General features: G+C 39.6%; 1 protein-coding gene across 1 annotated transcript in view; it reads left to right on the top strand.

Moving 5' to 3' along the window:
• The window catches only part of ATG4B (autophagy related 4B cysteine peptidase), a 1,090,283-nt gene that overhangs the window by 964,731 nt on the left and 104,491 nt on the right, over positions 1-21,061 (top strand). Inside the window, exon 11 of the mRNA XM_044069567.1 lies at positions 19,387-19,443. Coding sequence (XP_043925502.1) covers positions 19,387-19,443 — 57 coding nt within the window. The remainder of the gene's footprint in view (positions 1-19,386; positions 19,444-21,061) is intronic.

Below are 21,061 nucleotides of genomic sequence, written 5' to 3'. Positions count from 1 at the left end.
CAGAAAGAGGTTTTCCTTCATTATGGCTGGGGGTGGAGTCAGGACCATCAGGAGCAGGTGGATACCAGGCAGGTCTTCTTGAAGTTGGAAGCATGGATCCAAGTTGGTAGGATAGAACACCCAACAGCAGTATAAGTAGTAAGAAGAACTAGGAATGACCCCTTCCACCCATACCTCTCAACCTAGAAACATCACAAATCTGGACAACTGCCCTTGAAAAAGAGGTACAAATCTGTACACTGATTAACATAAAATTTGCATACACAATTATGTAACCCCACCCACTCCCGTGGAATTGTGGGATACCAACTTTTAAAGACAAACTGAAGAACAGACAACCGAAATATGATTATGAAACACAAAATAAGCAGAACAATAGTGTTTTATTTATATTAATATTTGAACTTGCGAAAAACTAAAATAGTTTTCTTTTATAAAAATAAAATAAACAGTGGCTGTGCTTCAACCTTCATTAAATAACACAAAATGTAAACCAGAACAAACTGTTTTATTTATATTACTAACATCTGAACTTGTGTAAAATTTTGAACTTGTAGAAAACTAAAACACAATTCAATATTATTTTTATGGTTTGACTTCAGCTCCAAAACAAAACATAAACATAAAAAGGACTTCTTCCTCTGGCAGGATTATATGTCTGCTTATTATTTATCTGTACAATTTCAGTAATGAGGAGAAAACACTTGCTTAGTTAAACAACAATATATCTCCACAGACTAAACACTTACCATTTCACTTAAAATACCACCACTTGTGTTATCTGGTTCAGTGATGTGTAGTCACTTAGCTGGAAGTATTTGCCATGAATGGTAAATGTTATAACCAAATGACAGGAAATAATGACCAACTTGGTTTATGGAAATAACAATTAGTTATCCCTTTCTTACCACTTCTCTTCTAATTCCCTCCACCAAAGATAAGTCATTGTTTTTGTATTCCTTATGTAACCGTCACCTTTCCGTACATTGTACATCTTTTGTCATGATAAACTCCATTATACCTAACCTGGTCATCTCTATCCACTTTCTAGAATGTTTACACTCTTTTTACATGCAAAGCTGCATTATGTGTTGTGATTCTTGCTCAAAGCAGTTTATGCAGAATGTATTGATAAAAAAAATGTGCAGCATTGTCCTCCTTTAGATATTTATCCCTGCATGTAGAGCATTAACTGATTAAATGCATGTAGCCATCCAGCATGTGATGATAACCTTCCTTCCGAATGTAGGTAGCCAGCTTTGATGGCATACAGGGATAAAGTCCTGACTATGACAAAGGTAACATAGGTTCAACAGCAGCTCATGTGTCTGCTGCAGCTTGTGCGAGAGGATGGGTATGCAAATCTTGGTGGCGGGGGGGGGGTTAGTAGATTGAGATCATGTAATACCACAACCCATCAAAAAGGCATGGTAATGTAAAGGGCCAGTCTTAGGGTGTATCCTCAGATTAGAGGTGTAGCTGGCCCTTTTGGCACCTATGGTCATTCCCCCGTTGAGGTCCAAAAAAATAAAGTCCAAATGCATTATAACCATGATCTCAATCACATGAGTGCTAAAATGCTTCTGCAAATACATTATCAGCATTCAGAAATGAAATGCTGGTAATGAAGACTATACCCCCAATATCTTGTGTCCAGAGTGGGTGTCTCCCTTCACCCCATTCAAGCTACACCCCTGTCTTAGTTCATCAAGTCATAAATATGATAGCCCTCCATCATGGGTGCAAAAAAATGTGCACTCATATGGGGAAGGCACAGTGACCACTGTAATGATACAAGTGAAATACTTTTCACACAAGGGAGGGTTTAGGGCCACATCTGTAATGTTCTCTTTGCTGAGGATGCTAGTGAGAGCACAAAGCCTGGCAATGGTCCCTCAGGATGGTTCTTGCCTCTGTGCTACAGATGTCCAGGAAAGGGGAACAAAAGGGCTCTGTTCTTATAGGGGAGGCTTGATGGTCAACACGCACACAAGAAAAAATGATACAGTATGAATAAAACAAAGCAGATGGCCCAAAATCTTCCTAGCTTGTCACAAACATGCTGTAACTCAGCTGTGGAAAGAAGTCATATTACATCTGCCCTCTTCAACTGCCCAGCAGTTGATGTTTTACCACATGTTGTAATTTACTAAAAAAGCCACTGACTCATAAGTACTTAGCTATATTGCCAGTTATAATTCTTCGCAAATGCAAAGATGAATTCATGTCATACCATGGGCAAATATAACAGTTTACAGTTACAGTCTTTTCTTGTAAAGAAGCCAACAAAAATAGAGCTACCACTGCTTTGTTTCCATATTTCTCAAAGCTCCTGACTTTCCTATCCAACTCCAAAACAGTTCCACAGTTAAAAGCTCACCCCATACCTCTCAGTGTCTTAGCACAACAAAATCTGCACAAAGCCTGACAAAATGTGGAGGACAAAGGCCCAAAAATAGGGATACAGTTTAAATACTGCTTTTATAAACTTAGAAATTTTCTAGAATAACAGGATTTGTATTGGCATGTATTTTTCTAAATGATATGAAGTCTGTAACTGAAATTTATGTCATCATTTAGTAACTTCAGGCCTCAGCTCATCCCAGTGATTTTCCAGGTAATCACAAATGTTATGATTAACAGATCAAAAATATGACGCAAAAATCTGGACATTCTGCCAAAATCTGTATAGTTGGGAGGTATGGTTTACCCACAGAAGTTAGACTAGTTTGCTAAACTGAAAAAACAAACAATAAAATGGAACAATGGATTAGTAAACCCTCTCTCTTTAACTCATGTACGATCTGAATGTTCACTTCTTGTGCCTTTGCTTTTCAAAATAGTTTCTTTATTCTGTTTATTCACTAACTACACTCCAGCACTGTGGCCTACCCGCATTTATTCCTGACTCTACTCCTCTGAGTGTCTCTGTATGAAGTCTAGTCATGCTTTTCTTTCCTGTCTTCTTCATTTATTCCACATACATGCTATTTCTAATACTTTTTTTACTGCTTCCACTGTTATCCAACTCCATCACTTTTGATTCTCTAATGCAGGCCACATTTCTGTACCTTTTACTTATCTGTCAAAGTAAACCAAGAGACTCCTACTACTATTAATTTTCCACCATCCTGTCTTTTCTTTAACTCTACAGTTTTAGTCCCACTTTTTTCCCTGTAGGCTTCATGCCTAAAAAGGAATGGGAGGTTGGCGTAATGGTTAAGGTGTGTGCCTTACAAACATAAGGTGTAGGGTTTGATTCTCACATGGGTAATTGGATAGGCTTATAATGGCCCACAAGGGCAGTTAGCCTAGTACTAGTCTATGAACCTGTGAACATTCTTTCATCTTTTTCAAGTTACTGCTTCTGCTGCACATTTTACTACTTCACTCGTTTTCATGGAAAACCCTGAACAATCTGTTTTGCATATTATGCAACATTTATTTTACCTTCATCATTGCAAATATGTACAAAGCAGATGACTTAAGTTATAATGCAATTTTTTCTTAAGCAAATTGTTCTACAGAGGTGCCTATAGCTACACAATGAACCAATCTAGTTTACTTACTTTGACTCGTCGTGTGTGTGTGTGTGTGTGTGTGTGTGTGTCTCTCGATTCTCTCTGGGAAGGGAAGAGCTGTTGCAGTGTGTGAGACGTGACTCCAGCAACACACGTGCTAACATAAGCAAACACACTCAGCCTCCCTCAACCGAATTCTGACAGGCTGGCAGGCTGCTCACGAAGCTGGCATCGTCTTACATGCCTCTGCACACAGTGACATCAGCCCAAAAATAAAAAAGCTGAAAAAAAAGTCTGGAATTAAGGGGGCCGCTTGGGAACTTGTGGCACCCCATTATTTGGACCTTAAAATCGGTAAAAAAAAATGATGAATTCGGTACGGTTAAGAGGTATGCTTCCACCTGGACTCCAGGGAATATTTTCACTGAAAGACTTTAACAACAAAAAAACAATTCCCAGGCTGCAGATTATGGCACTTTTGAGCTGAAGGTTGGGAAAGGGCTTTACGAGTCCTTTGGTGCAAAGTCTGTAAAATAGAAATAAGGTTTGAACAATAATTTAACAGTGCATAATCAATTAATGTAAACTCCATATTTAGGGCAGGTGGAGTAAATGACATTCTAATGGGACAGCGCTTAAGGATCTCATGTAGGCTGAATTTTCTCTTTGCATGTACGGTCACTCTTATTTTCATGATAACAAACGTTAGTGCATTAGGCCACTTTAGTCCAGTCTCTTCATATATTTTTCCCAGCCTGGTCTTGATAGTTTGATTAATGTGCTCAACTAAACCAGAGAATTGTGGCTGGTGAAGTCAGTGGAATTGCAAATTTACTTTAAAAGTTTGACTTAATTTCTGTATGATCTCAGCAGTGAAACATGTGCCCCCATCAGAATTAATAGTGTGAGGTATCCCAAACCTTGGTGCAAATTCTTTTAACATCTTTTTTTTAGCTACAGTGTCTGCATTATTTTCAGCACATGGATAAGCTTCTACCCAGGCTGAAAACATGTACACAATGACTAAGATATATTCATAGTTTCTACATCGCTTCAGCTTGATGAAATCTAGCTGAAGATATACAAATGTCACCCCAAGGGGGCAGCAGAGCTGAATCTTTAGTTTTAATACTAGGAGACGCATTATAAAACAGACAAATTTCAGAATTCTGTACATAATGCTGAATCAGAGAATGAGAAGATGAAACAAACCAGTTGCAGTTTATCAAATTTTTAAACTGTTTTTTCCTGTATAGTTAGGTAAATGGTTCAGTCTCACCAGCCAAGGCAGTATAGACTGAGGTGCTACAATACATCCAACAGGATGTCGCCATACCAGATATTTAGACTTCAGGCCTCCTGATTTTATCCTTTGTTCTTTCTCATTTTCTGACGTCTCATCTTGCAGAGCTATTACCGTATCAAAATTAAATACAGGGTTGTAAACTGTTTCAGATAGCATCATTACAGAAATCAAAGGACTATTTAACCCAGCAGCTAGCTTTGCTACTCTGTCAGCCAGATTATTAGCCTTTGACAGCGTGCCACTTCCTTTACTATGTGCTTGCACTTTTACTACAGCTAACTGCTTAGACAGCAAAAGAGAGTCTAACAATAGTTTAACGTGATATTATCCATTTTTTAATTTCTGTGCCTGCTGCTGTGAAAAAACAACTGTCTCCATAGTTCCACAAAATCATGCACCACCCCAAATGTATTTATACTGTCCATATAAATGTTCACTGTTTTGTACTGTGCAGTCTCGCAAGACTTAGTAAGTGCTCTTAATTCAGCCACTTGAGCCGAAGTGATCCTTTCAAATCTTTCTTGTATCATCAGATAGTGTTTTAGTACAAACAGCAGTTCCAGCAACCAGACATCCTTCTTTTTATTCCTGCCCACAAGAGCCATACACAGAGAGCGCTAATTCAGCATTTTGAATCAGAGTATCAGTCAGGCCCTTCTACAGTTGGTAGAGATGCAGAGTTCAAACTGGACACTGAACATTTCTGATGGGTCTGAAATCAGCTGCAACTGCAATTTTGTCATCCTTGAAGGACTGCATTACATTTTTTGTTTTTAGTAAAATGACAGCCACTGCATGGGGGACTGCAATTGTAAGTTTATGTCCCTTGTCCTAGGACAGTTGGGGCAGCATGTTCTGCTATCAGGGCAGCTGCAGCAGCTGCTGCTCTCAGGCAAGGTGGGAATCCTTCTGTCACTGGCTCCAGTGCCATACTGTAATAAGCCAAAGGTTTATTTTCCCCATGCTTTTGTTTAAGTAATCCTGCTGCAAACCCATTTTTTTCATGACAGAAAAGCATGAATGGCTTTCTGTAATCCAGATGACCCAAAGCAGGATCATTTGGTAAACCTTGCATTAGCAGAATAAATGAATATTCCTCACTTTCTTCCCTCAGCAAGGGTTTTGCTTTAGCAGGTTTGTCAGTGGATTTGCTAAGTCTGCATAAGTTGAAAGCCATTACCTTCAGTAATCTGCCATGCCTAAGAAAGATCTAAGTTATTTCTGGGTAACTGGTCATGGAGCTTCAGTTGCTGATGTTACACGTGAAGATATTTGTCTATTTTCTTGTGATATTACATGACACCTGTAATTGTTCCCTTATGTACTTTTCTGCTAGCTTGACAGTGTATCTGATGATTTAAGTAAATTATCTACGTATTACACTAATAGTGACTGGTGGGGAAACTGTACACCTTCCAAGTCCCTCTTTAAGATTTCTGAAAATCTGGATGGAGATTCAGTATAATCTTTAGCCATCCTTGTCTAAGTGTACTGTTGTCATTTACAGTGGATATAAAAAGTGTACACACACACCTGTTAAAATGACATTGTTTTGTGATATAAAAAATGAGACCACAATAAATCATTTCAAAACTTTTCCCACCTTTAATGTGACTTATAACTTGTACAATTCAATTTGAAAAACAAACAAATCTGTTAGGGGAAAAATATAAAAAATAAAAAAAAACGTACAATACGCTGGTTGCATAAGTGTGTACACCCTTAAACTAATACTTTGTTGTGTGCGTACACCCATAAACTAATACTTTGTTGAAGCACCTTTTGATTTAATTACAGCATTCAGTCTTCTTGAGTACACACCTGCCATCAATTAAAGAGACTCTGATTAACCCCAAGTAACGTTCAGCTGTTCTAATAGGATTTTCCTGACATTTACTCAGTTGCCCGCTACAGCAAAATAGGATTTTCCTGACATTTACTCAGTTGCCTGCTACAGCAAAAGCCATGATTCGCAGAGAGCTTGCAAAGCATCAAAGGGATCTCATTGTTGAAAGGTACCAGTGAGGAGAAGGGTACAAAAACATTTCCACAGCTTTGGATATACCAGGGAACACAGTGAAGACAGTCATCAAAAAGTGGAGAAAATATTTGACAACAGTGACATTGCAAAGAATTGAATGTCCCTCCAAAACTGATGAAAAGTGTCGAAAGATTTTACTCTTCTAACATATTCTGGAAGAATCACACCAAGTTCTTGTAAGCAAGTAAAACAGCTTTATTTTACATGCATGGAGATCTGCTACATGATAGTAATATGCCAGCAGTCTGGTTACTTGTACTTTGAGTTCTCCTTATATAGACCCTCCTGCACGTACATACACGTAGCACACAGAACATTCATTAAAATTGATAGTTTGATTACTTGTTTTTACCAGCCAGTACCACAGTTATTCTTGCACCATTAACTTTATCAGCAGTTTAAGATTAACTCCTGCATTCCTCAGTGATCAACATTTTCCAGAACATTTCAGTTTGCACGCAGTGAACATTTTTCTGCTTAACCCTTTAAATACAGAATACAAAACATGTTGACTTCAGTATTTTTCCACATTTCCCCCCTTACAACATTTTGTATACTGTTTATTTTACACAATCCCAGAATCGTTGTATACCTTCTCATAATCAGAGAAATATGCTTTTGTAGCATTGGCAGAGATAACCTTCGATATTATCATTTTGATACATGGTATGCAACAGCAGCCAAGCAGCAAAAATATGATTGCACCAACACATACAGCAATTAAAATGTTCATCAACACAGAACCCCAGTTTCCAAACAGGTTTTGGAAAAAGTCAGTCAAGGGGTTTGGACCAGGTTTAGTCAGTTCAAAAACTTGTTGAATTATTTTTCCTTCGCCGCTAGGGTGAAATCGGCGCCATACGGTTCCATAACACTACTGTTCTCATCGCGTTAATTAGTCCATCACCAATTCTAGCGCTGAAAATGTCACATTACTCAGAGTCTCTAACAGTTTTGACAGTTTTCTCAGTTCTCAGATGGATTTTACTGTCCCATACGCTGGCAAAATACCAGCCCAAGCAATTACATCATCGCCTAGGTCCATATGTGAGAGTCTTTTGCTGCTGATGTGTGCCAAGTCATGGTGATAAATCCATGACGCATCAGTGTTACCTACGGGATTAATAGGTTTATTAAGAGAACGTGCATTTCGTATTTTATCTTGAGGCAATGCATTTGTGTATCTGATAGCTGGTATCAGATATCCCAAAAAACAACTTCCTGACCAGCCATATGGTAACCATTTATATGCTTTCCTACCACAAATAAAATAACAATCATTTGTTTTGATGGTAATATTGGTTGCAAATTCATAACTCCCATTTGGCTTTAGCCCCTTAAATAACAGGCCATATACATACAGCATTTTTTCAACAAAACTAGTATCATTTACATTGATGTCTTTTTTTTTTTTTATAGCTCCAAACTTGGTCACACACTGCCCTTCTAGGGTACAATTATGAACTATTGTCAAATTACATAGGCTCAGCCCCACCTTAACTTTCCCAGTCTTTTGAAAACACACTGTTCCGTTTTGGCGCCCCAGAAGAGGCAGCGCCACCTTGTCTCTCAGTGGTACTTCTGTGGTTTCAAACAACAAATTATTCCAAGTATCATTTGTTCCCAGAGGGCTGTCCCTAACATTAAGCCACTGTGTACAGTAGGTATTGCAGTACATACCCAACAATTTGAGACATTCATTGAGGATGCATATGCATATTTAATCGCTTGATATGTATTAAAGTTTGGATGCCAGCTGGTGTGTTTGTCTCTTTTTGAATGGCTAGCTTCATTAAAAAACAGAAATATTACAATCACAATAGTTATAAACAATAAAACATTGCAATAGAACCATTTTTTCTTATTCTCATTATTGTCCTTCATGGTTACTGCTATCTGTTTGTTCCTCAGGGGAATTCAATTTTTTATCTAACTTAAAATGTTTTACAATGTGTTAGGTGGATCCATGAGGACCTTTCTTTAATCCGAACTGCCATTGGAGTTGCGATGACTTCCGTGATTTTGTCGTCTCTTGAACCTGAAAAACAATCATTCATTAAACAGCTGTTAGTATTGGTCAGCATTTTCCTCATGCTATCTCCTCACCCCCCTCACGTTCCGCAGGCAACAAGTTTTGCCACTGCGGGACGTAATAAGGTCTCCCATACAACCACTCAAATGGGGTGACTCCTTTTGAGGTGGGAGTTGTGCGCATGGAAAGGAGGGCTAGAGGTAGACAGGTAATCCAAGACTGATGTGTCTCGCCATGAGTTTTCTCAACTTGCCTTTTAGAATGCCGTTATGGCGTTCCACCAACCCTGCTGACTGTGGGTGGTAGGCACAATGGTGTTTCAATTCAATTTGGAAAACTGTAGACAGTTTCTGTATGATCTGATTGACAAAATGTGTGCCGTTGTCAGAGTAGATGCGTGTAGGAAGTCCAAAGTGCGGGACGATGTGATTGACCAAAATTTTAGCCACTGATTGAGCATCCGGATGTGTCACCGGAAAAGCCTCAACCCACTTAGTAAATGCATCTACTATTACTAACACAAACTTCTTTAGTTGTGCGGGTCAATTCGATGAAGTCCATACATATTGTATGAAAAGGATAGGGGTGTTGGAAATAATGCGGAGCAACTCTGACCCCTCCCGTGGTATTTAGCACATACTATGCAGGATAGACAAAAGCGTTTTGCATATGCAATGAAACCCTTGGTCCAAAAGGTAAGGTGGATAATTCTAACCATAGCTGCAGGGCCCAGATGGGAAGGGCCATGCACAACTAGTGCTGCATATCTAAAAAGATTAGTAGGCAAAACATATTTATTATCCGGTCCCACATAGATTCCTTTGTTCTGCCTAACACCATACCTAGTCCAGCGTTGTTTTTCCTGTACTGTGCTAAGTTCCTGCATGACTTGTAAGGTTTGCAAATCAAATTTATCTGTTGGTTGTAATTCTGTAGGTGTGGTTTCAAGTGAAAAGGTACTGGACATAGCTGCCTCTTTGGCTGCTTTGTCTGCTAGGGCATTACCAAGTGATACCGGGTCCTTAGCACGGGTATGAGCAGCGCATTTACAGATGGCCAAACCCGTGGCGTTGGACGGCTTGTAGTAATTCAAGGATTAGGTCTTTGTGCATAATGTCTTTCCCGAGGTTGTAACCATCCCCTATTTTTCCATTGCTGAGCAAACACATGCACCGTAGAAAGCATATTGACTATCCATTATAGATAGTGACGTTCCTGTCCTCTGAAAGGAGACATGCCCTTGTCACAGCAATCAGTTCCGCTGCTTGAGCGGATAAGTTCCGGGAGTGGTCTTGCCTCTATTATCTGAGTTGCAGTAGTAACTGCATACCCTACCTGCGTGGTGCCTGTTTCTGTTTTGCGTGCTGACCCATCTACAAACAGTGTCCAGTCCGCATGTAGTAAGGGTTGATCTTTAAGATCCGGTCTTGGTAGAACTTTAGAATGTATGAGATCTAAGCATACATGCGGAATACCGTCTTCAGCAACAGGTAGCAATGTCGCTGGATTTAAGGTAGTGCATCTCTCAATTGTCATGTGTGGCTGCGATAACAGCGTAGTCATACAAGATAAATGTCTGCTAGGTGACAGAAATGTTAACTTGTCCTGCAGAAGGATGACTGCTACAGAGTGCGGGACTTTTAACGTAAGATCATGGAACAATACCAACGTGGCAGATGCTTGTACCGCCAAAGCGGCTGCAATTACTGCTTGCACACAGTGTGGTAATGCTCGTGCTACTGAGTCTAATTTGCTAGAGTAAAATGCCAATGGTCTTAACTTATCTCCATACTTTTGCATTAAAACAGATGTCATAAATCCCTGCTTGCAATCTACAGTCTGTATAAAGGTCTTACTGTAATCTGGAAACCCCAATGTTGCTGACCCAGCTATCAGTTGCTTGATCCTAGTAAATGCCTGTACTGCCTTGTCTGTCCAGTGCAGCAAATATTTTGCCGCCATTGGTATTGCAAAAATTAAGTCTGATAGCGGGTGCACTTCTTTGGCGTAGTTGGGAATCCAACTACAACAGAAGTTCGTAATGCCTAAAAAGGACATCATTTCTTTTTTTTTTTTTTTGTAGTTGGCATGGGGGCTTGTAAAATAGCATTCTTTCTGCTGTCATCTAATCACCTGCCCTTCCCAGAGATAGTATAACCCAGGTAACATACTTCTAATTTACAAAATTGTAACTTAGACTTATTTACCTTATGTCCTTCGTGTGCCAGAAAGTGTAGTAGTTGAATAGTCTCGGACTTACAGAGTTCTTCCGTAGTCGCGGCCAGGAGGATATCATCCACGTACAGCAGTAGGTGGCATCCTTGGGCGGGTTGGAACTGAGCCAAATTGGTGGACATCTCTTGTGAGAAGATGGTCGGACTTTCGCAGTGTCCCTGCGGTAACCTGGTATAGGTATAACGCTTGCCCATAAACGTAAATGCAAACCAAAATCTACTATCTTTCTGCAAGGGAATAGAGAAAAAGGCATTACTGATATCAATTACAGAAAAGTAGTTATCCGTAGGAAGGATATCGTTCAGCAGAATAGACGGATCTGGGACCATGGGGGCCCGAGGTACCACTGTGGCATTTATTGCCTGTAAGTCTTGTACCATCCTCCATGTCCCATCCGTTTTTTTTACTGGAAATAAGGGCGTATTACACGGTGAGTCTGTGCACAGAATTAATACTCCAGCTTTCAAAAGTGCTGAGATTACCGGTAAAATGCCCTCCTCTGCCTTTCTGCTCAAGGGATACTGCTGTTTATGAGGTCTAAATTCTGACTTGGGTGTAATCTTTACCTGTCCTGCCATTCTAATCAGTCCAATATCGTGCTGACCCTGCGACCATAATAAGTTTGGCACTGGTTGGGATTCCAATTGCATAGTTGATGCTAGTGCTGTTAGATTTACCATTTTGATATTCCTCATTTTTTGCCATTTCCTGTCCCCACCAATTGCCTTCACTTGTACCTACTTCCCCATTCTCACTTTCTTCTTCTTCCTCATACCCTCCATCTACGTCTTCTTCCGCGGTTCGCGGAACCTTGAACTAACATTAAAGTTCCATCTTAACTAACTGTAAAAGTCTGGGCTTATTTTATCAGATATTTTTCAGCATGTCTAGCATACTCCGTAAGGGGCTGTAGACGCGGTCCTGTGTGTGATCATATGCTTTTGTATAAAGTTACCAATGGCTGTCTTGCAGCCCTTTAGGAATGCATTTTTTAATTGCTGTTCATAGGGCGAGTTATTTTCCTGATTTTCTACCTTAATCAACCCACTATGAGCATCAAACCATTGTGTGAGACGATGTAGATAACTGTCTACGGTTTCGTCATCTGATTGAATGCACTGATTAATGCAAGTCCAATCTGCCTTGGGCTTCCAATGTTCTTCTATTTTATCTAAGAGAGTCTTTATTCTAGTTCTGCACACTTGGAAGTTTTATTATCTTCCTTTTTAACAAAGTACACATCTCTTTCACTTGAATTACCACACCCTTTTTTTTTTTTTTTTTTTTCTTCTTGTCTTATTTCCTGCCTGTTTGTGCAGTAATCTTACTAGATTTTGACATTCTGACTTATTTAAACATCCACTAAACCCATGATCTTTTTTCCATTTATCTAAATATTTTACGTTCTTTGCGTGTAAATCAAACATAAACTTTTTATCTTTAGTTATGTCATCACCTTTGACGCAACTGGTTCCTGTTCCCATTTCTCTTACGAGAAACTATTCCTGTTCCTGAGATCTCTTGTATATGGAATTTATTCACATATACTCCTTATACTTTGAGAAAATTATATTTCTCCCTTGACTAGTCCCTTAAAATTTAGACAAAAATTCCATCAGAAACAACAAAAAAATAGCGTTTTTTGCTTACCTTTGTGATTCCTCCGCCCTGTTTCGCTGCCACCTCACGGATTGAATCTGGAAAGAGTGACTGGCCTCTAATTTCAACCTATTTCAGTTGGAGGTCTTTCATTCGAGGAGAGCCTGATCTCTCTCCACCTGCGCAGGTTTTCAGCCTCTCTTTGTTCGATTCGCGCCGTGCAGGGGCCGCCCTAACGTTGGGCGCCAGTTATGTCGAAAGATTTTACTCTTCTAACATATTCTGGAAGAATCACACCAAGTTCTTGTAAGCAAGTAAAACAGCTTTATTTTACATGCATGGAGATCTGCTACATGATAGTAATATGCCAGCAGTCTGGTTACTTGTACTTTGAGTTCTCCTTATATAGACCCTCCTGCACGTACATACACGTAGCACACAGAACATTCATTAAAATTGATAGTTTGATTACTTGTTTTTACCAGCCAGTACCACAGTTATTCTTGCACCATTAACTTTATCAGCAGTTTAAGATTAACTCCTGCATTCCTCAGTGATCAACATTTTCCAGAACATTTCAGTTTGCACGCAGTGAACATTTTTCTGCTTAACCCTTTAAATACAGAATACAAAACATGTTGACTTCAGTATTTTTCCACAAAAAGACAAGACAAAAACTGGTCAGGGAGGCTGCCAAGAGACCTACAGCAACACTGAAGGAGCTGCAGGAATTTCTGGCAAGTACTGGTTGTGTACTACATGTGACAAGAATCTCCCGTATTCTCCATATGTCTGGACTATGGGGTAGGGTTGCAAGACAGAAGCCCTTTCTTGCACAGAAAAACATCCAGGCCTAACTAAAGTTTGCAAAACAATACATCTTGTCTCCCAAAAGCGTGTGGGAAATTGTGTTATGGTCTGATGAGACCAAGGTTGAATTTTTTGGCCACAATTCCAAAAGGTACGTTTGGTGCAAAAACAACACTTCGCATCACCAAAAGAACACCATCCCCACAGTGAAGCATGGTAGTGGCAGTATCATGCTTTGGGGTTACTTTTCTTCAGCTGGAACTAGGGCTTTAGTCAAGGTGGAGGGAATTATGAACAGTTCCAAATACCAGTCACTTTTGGCCCAAAACCTTCAGGCGTCTGCTAGAAAGCTGAAGATGAAGAGGAATCTCACCTTTCAACATGTTAATGACCCCAAGCATACATCTAAATCAACAAAAGAATGGCTTCACCAGAAGAAAATTAAAGTTTTGGAATGGCCCAGCCAGAGTCCAGCCCTAAATCCAGTAGAAAATCTGTGGTGTGACCTGAAGAGGGCTGTACACAAGAGAAGCTCTCGCAATCTGACAGATCTGAAGTGCTTTTGCAAGGAAGAATGGGCAAATATTGCCAAGTCAAGATGTGCCATGCTGATAGACTCCTACCCAAGAAGACTGAATGTTGTAATTGAATCAAAAGGTGCCTCAACAGAGTATTAGTTTAAGGGTGTGCACACACAACAATGTATTAGTTTAAGGGTGTGCACACTTATGCAACCAGTACAGGTTATAGGTCATATTTAAGGTGGGAAAAATGTTGAAATGATTTATTGTAGTCTCATTTTTTTATATCACAAAAACCTGGCATTTTAACAGGGGTGTGTACACTTTTTATATCCACTGTACATGAAAAAACAAATATTGACTGTCAGGGTGTATAGGTCTAGAAAATAAAGCTGAGCACACATCTGTCTCAGAGAAATAAGTAGCCCATGATAGTATCCAGTTAAGAATAGCTTCTAGGTTAGAAGAAACTGGTTAAGAGGAAAGTATTGCCTGATTTACTGCTCTCAAATCTTTTAAATTGGAAGCATGGGAGTGTTGCAACAGCTTCTAGTAGGGACGATTATTCCCTGCTGAATCAGAGACTGAATAACAGACAGGATTCCGTCTTCTGTTTCTGGCTTCAGGGGATATTGTGGTACTCTGGGAAGTTGTTTATTTGAGTCTGCTTGAATTTTTACTGGTTCTGCAGATTTTAACTGTCCCATCTCATTAGAATACTGTACCCATATACATGTGGGAACCTGTTGCATTAATTCTGTCTGAAACAGTGATATTTATGTTTCATCATCATTGCTTAATGTTGCTAAATCTTTCCCCTTTGCCTTACCATGGGCTATCCAAATATGCTACATCACGGGTACAATAGATAGTATGTCCTGGTTTACTCCTTCCCTTTAAATATACCAGAGCTGCGGTACTTAAAAGAATACATGTTTCTGTTTGATTTGGCTTAAGGGCACAGGCATAGGCTGTGACGCAGGATAAACAATAGGAACATTACTCACAGTAAGTGCTTTTACTTTCTGACAAGGAAAAGGTATTTCTCTAGTTAAACACACATTAAGTACATTAAGTACATACCTAGTGTCGCCTGTATTAATTAAAAATAGGACTTCCTTCTTTCCTACACTTAGTTTAACATTAGTACCAATAATCAAAAGGGACCTTAAGTAGTTAGGCTTACCTGTTTTCCCACACCCGAGTGTAGTCAGTATGGAGCTTCTTGACTTCTCTGAGTCTGTAATGGTGGGGTTGGGAGGAGCGCATTTAACCTCTCAACTATACAGATTTTTGCAGAATGCCCAGATTTTGGCTTCATATTTTTTGTCCATTTTTCATATACTTGTGGTTTTCTGGCAAGTTAGTGGTAAATCATTACAGACTGCAGTTAGAAAATAATGACAGACATTTGAGTTTCAGACTTCATATCCTTCAGAAAATTCATACTAATGCAAAACCTGTTATTCTATAAACTTTCTAAGTTTGTAAGAGCAATATTTAAAAATTGTCTGTGTTTTTGGGCCTTTGTCCCTCTTTTATTTATGCCTTTGTTCAGATTTCTTGCTCTAAGAGGTTGAAAGGTACATACAGTAGCCTTGCCAGGTGCTCCAGTTCTCCTGTTGCCTCTGTCTATAATGGCATTCTCCTGTCCAACACCCATCTTACCACAGTTGAAATAGGGTTTCTTGGCAGAGAATGGAGGATGACCATTAGTTGAAGCCTGCCTCTCACCCTTAGCATTCTGCTGTGTACCACATGGTGGCATTTGCTTACCATTACCTCAAAACCTTCTTCTCCCTCACCTTTTGTAACTTCTGATGTGCAACCAGCTTTTCTTCTGCTTCCCTTTTTTTTTTCTATGTGCTCTCAGTGCAATGTTCAGCATACTAGTGTTTCTCCTTACCCGTTAAGTATTATTTGTTTCAGGCAGCCTGAATCTGAGGTTGCTAACCTTGCACAAAAGCATGCCCACTGCCCCTGCTGCTGCCATGATCTGCAAGAGCAGAATGTTTCTCAAATACTGTTTTAAGCCTCTCTTAATAATCTCCCAGAGATCACCATTATTTTTGCTTACAACCAGTTATTTTAGTCCAGTCTATCCTTTTAGGGCACCCCTTACTGATTGCTTCTAACAGTGCTTCCCTTTTCTGTTTTAACCATTCATACTCATGTCCACTTATCGTCTAATTTGGACCTATCTGTGCATCTTTAACCAATTTTCCATAAATTTCAGGAGCAACTACTGCTTTTAATAACTGATGGAAGTCTGCCGGACTTGGGCCATAGTATTCAGTAGTAGTGCGCATTTCTTCCCTAAAATTCAGAGTCTCCTTTAATTTTAGGGAATTCTTTAGCAATGCCATGCACATCTGTTAGGCTACAGCAATGATGGTATGAACTGATTCACCTCATCTGTGTGTTGAGATTTGCCCAAGGGGTGTCTGTGTTGTAATTTCTTTTTCTTCACCACTAGTTTCCTCATTAATTTTATGCTTCACCTGCTATACCTTAGAACATGTAAAATAAGTATTATCAGAGTGTTGCTGTGTTGTATTGTTTGCCTACTTTATTCCCCCTGTCCCTTTTTTCTACTACTACTTTCTTGGGACTGCTTGTATCAGCAGGATGAGCAGTAGTAGGTAGACAAATGTCACCTTGAAAGAATTTTGGCGGAGGGAACAAAAGCAGATAATCATCTTCAGATGTATCCTCCTGCTGGCCAGATAAATTATAGGGATCCAGTATTTCTTTTTCCTGCCATAGTCTTCAGATCTTTTACTTGTTGCAACAGTTGCTTGTTTGTATCTTTTAACTAGCGTAATGCAGATTCCTTTTCTGTTTTAAAAGCTTATCTGTACCTGTCATTAGACATCCCACCAATCTTGTCTTTGTTTGTCCTTTTTTCTCTAAAGTTTCTTCTAGGTTCATAGGTTGGTACTAGGCTATCGGCCCTAGGGCCTATACAAGCCTAGCCATAACAATTCCCTGGCTGTTTCTTCCCACACTATTTACTTCCCTGGACCCCTGTCTAGCAGGGCGACTGACATGATCCCCGGGGTGAATTTCCTTTCTCCCATCCAATCATCAAGGTTCCTTTTGAAGAGGGCTAAGGAGGCGCTCTGCTTGACATGTATGGGCAAGTCTATTCCAGAGTCTGGGGAGTCTCTGGGTCAGGAACCTATTCCTCCAGCATGTTTTGTTTGTTATGATGACAAGGTGTAGATCCCTGGAACATGTGGCTCTGAGGGATTGGGATTTCTTTAAGTGTAGCATGTCCAACAGCTCTGGGTTTGACATGGCTTTGTATGTTAATCAGAGATCGCCTCTGAGTAGACGATATGCGACAAGAGTATAGCTGGAGTTTTTTAAGGTGGTCAGCATAGGGCATCTGCTTTAGGCCTGTGATTCTTTTAGTGAGGTATTTCTGCGGCCTTGCCAGTTGTTGCAGATGTCTTGAGAGGTACATACCAAATGGGGCATTGTATTCTATAATGGGTCTAATGAGGGATGAGTACAGTGGGACAATGACCTCCTTTTTTTTGGATGAAAAGCCCTTAGTGATGAGGTGTGCCACATAGAAGGATTTCCTGACTGTTGTGGCAATATGGTTATTGAAGGTGAGACCACTGTCCACCTGTGTCCCTAAGTCTCTTATCACACTTTCGGTGTTTTGTGTACTGCCACCTATGTGGTAATTCACGGGTACATGTTTTTTTCCCAAAGGGGATAACTATACATTTCTTGGCATTGAGCTTGAGCCCATGGCTCTGGCACCAAGCATCTGTTTCTGTAAGGCCCTTTTTAATTATTTTAGTGTGATCAAAAGTCCAAGTGTATAGAAATTATAAAGTGGAGTCTCCTTTTGTAAAGTCGTACCACTTCGCTAAATACCTGCAACTTAATGCCCCATAATGATTATGCACATGGCATTAGGAGGGGTAGAAATCTTACTTCCCTTGCCTCCTATTATTCCCCACTCATACTCTTTCAAACACACAGGTAAGGCAAAGTCCTGTCTGCCTTGTAGCCAGGAGCACCCTGCTATGACTTTACCTTAATATACTCAACGCTAACACTGTACTTTCATACTTAAAACCTTGTTAGCATGCAGATTTAGATTTCTTCTTTTTTCCCCTTATTTTGTTGCAGGTAAGGTATGACAAAATCCTTAAATCTGAAATACTAATACTCATTTAACTAAAGCATTTGTGCAGCCATATAAGAATAGCAGCCTGAGAGTTGGGACAACTAGCCTCTGCTGGTACCTGTGGTTCAAATTTGAGGAATGAACACCATCTGTTAAGGTAAGAAATAATGCAAAGAAAAACTTATAGAATATCTGTCTATACGATATAATATTTATTCTAAATCAATCACAGTTCACGAAGAGGTTCAAGAATTTTCTAGTATGATCCCACAGAATTCTGGCAAAATGACACCTTTTAGACATTAAAAGACATTAGGTATAGTGTAAGGGACATATGGTATGATACAATTTTAACAAATCAGAATATTGCAGCTATTAATGCTGTTCATATGAAAAACTACATGTATGCGAGCATATCATTTTTCTTTTACTAAATAAGAAAAGCTGAATCCAGTAATGACATGAACTCTGTTTACCATCTTACACTCATACTTGGTGAACCTTTGTTCTTGAGAAGACTTCATTAGGATAGGTTACGACATGGGCCTCCCCTGACATTTTTATGTTGTTTTGTTAGTACTGTCTAGAAGTAGCCCATACAGCTATTTCCTTCCTTAATTGAATTTAGTAACACAGCTGTAGAATTTGTTTAAGACAGAGAGGAAACATCCCAGCAACTTTGCTGTCTGTCACAGTATCAGGAAAACAATGTAACATTCCATGCTGGACTGCAGTTAGTGTCTGAAGTGCATCTCTAAGCACTCAAAATTACAGAATATAAAAAGCACTTGCAATCACTGCAGTATGTTTTTTTTCCTGTTTCCATTTCAATTAAAATGCTCCCTGCCACTGTATGATGGGCCATCTTCCCTCCTTTCCTCTTGCTGGAGTGGCAATGACCCTGACAGCCAGAGAGTCTTTCTTCCATGGAAAAGGGTGACCCATCAGTTGAGGATATTTACAGGTGATCAGTGTACTTAGCTGGGAACCAAGAAGGTAAGCAAGAGTTTTTATGCAGTGCAAGTGAAGGCTCTGAAATCTGTGAGTGAAGATCAGCAACAAAAAATAACTCCTAACCCTGATGTCCTAGTTGTACAAATCTAAACTGCATAATTGTGGAAGCGTCACAGTAGCTTGAGGTACGAATAATTATTTTTTTATGTATCCACAGGGTTTCTTCTGTAAAACAGAGGAAGACTTTGAAGATTGGTGTAGACAAATGACCAAGGTATGTTACAGATCTCTTGAGAGTGCAGTTTCTTTTTATGTTGCTTGTATTATGGTGCTACTAAGGCAATAACAACAGCTTACTTTGCATACATATCCCAGTTAATCATTCTGAATGTTTTATTATTCCTGCTACTTAGAACAATTCGGTGATGTACAGTGTGTGCTAGCACTGCCTTTTGCTCATGCAGGAGAATGCTCTGCATGGATTTCAGTCAGCACTGTGAAAGGAAGAACAGTGAGACTCTGTGTATAATACAATAATGCTCGAGTACCCAGTAGTGTTAGAGAGGAGAATCAATGAGACTTGTCCATACCAAGCAAGGTGATATGAAGGGTTATATTTGGTTTTAGCACTGTAGTGATGGTCAGTAGATGCAGACAAGCAGTCAGGACACTTTTGTCCATAGCTGTGGAACAATCCTGCATAGCTGTGCATCAGAAAAGATGATGTTTTATAAAATTATAGCAGCAGCAGTGGTTACATTTTGTCGGTAGACCATTGCATAAAATGACTCGAGGTGAGTTGTCAAAAAATCCTTATCTAATCCTCCCAGCCATTTAGGGATGTGCTTGTATATGCAGCTATACCTACATTTACACATACCTGTTCAGGGAAATTACCAAAACTGCAAATGTGAGCCACTAAGGTTGCATAGGGTTGCTTGAAGTAATAACGTCCTTGTTATAGGTTTCTATCATCATCCAAACTGGCACCACACTCACCAGCCTTGACAAGAGAAGAAAGTCAGTCGTCTCTCTGATGCTAAGGTCATGTTCATTACAAGGAACCTCAGAATCATTTACCATCCTAAATGTATGACCTTGTTACGTATGTGGGGTTTTGAATCACCTTAGGGGACTATATCCTAAGGAAGATTCAGTGGGATACAATTGTACTCGTCACTTGTGTCTTCAGGGAAGGTAAACCACTTGTGTTAAACAGCATTATTCTATCACTAAGAGCAATGCCCAGTTTCAAAGAAAAATAAGTAAGTAAAGTGTTCAGTTTAACTGCAGTCATTCGAGGAGGATCGAGATTTTGCAAGGGATGAACTGCATGTGTCATCACATAGCTTTCTCATACTGGCTAGAACTTTTGTTTCTCCAGTAGTGTGTTTTTAAGGTAATGTTTAAATTATGAGCATGCTCATCTAACTAATTCAGCTGTGACAGTACCAGGATTGTCCTGCTTACTGCTGGGATCCTAAACAACATAATGTGTGCACATTAGGCCTACCTCCCCCTTGAAAATACCCATGTTTTTGTAGTTTCCAAGACTTGGTGTCAGAAGAATGATAGTACTCCCTCCTTGCTGGGGTACTGTGCCTGTCATTAATTCAGGACCAAAGGGAACTGTGAGACAAAACTTTTATTTATCAGGAATCCTGTTGTCTTTCATAAAATCTTACATGTTGCCAGGTGTAGAACTTGGAGAGGTGCTAGTGTATCTCAGCAAAACCACCTATCGCATCACTGCCAGCTACAGTTCTCCTTCTGTGTCTCCTTCAGTGCATGAGTCAACTTAAAAAGCTACTCATTATGCCAAGTATCCTTATTATGGGAGACTTTACCTTTGTTATAGAAGACTTTAATTATCCTAAGTCAACTGAGTAATT

The sequence above is a fragment of the Protopterus annectens genome, chromosome 4.part0 (assembly GCF_019279795.1).
Source record: "Protopterus annectens isolate FY-2018-M chromosome 4.part0, PAN1.0, whole genome shotgun sequence".
In the NCBI taxonomy this organism is placed as follows: Eukaryota; Metazoa; Chordata; order Ceratodontiformes; family Protopteridae; genus Protopterus; species Protopterus annectens.
Note: the sequence above shows the minus strand (reverse complement) of the source record. Positions and strands in the feature narration are given on the sequence as shown.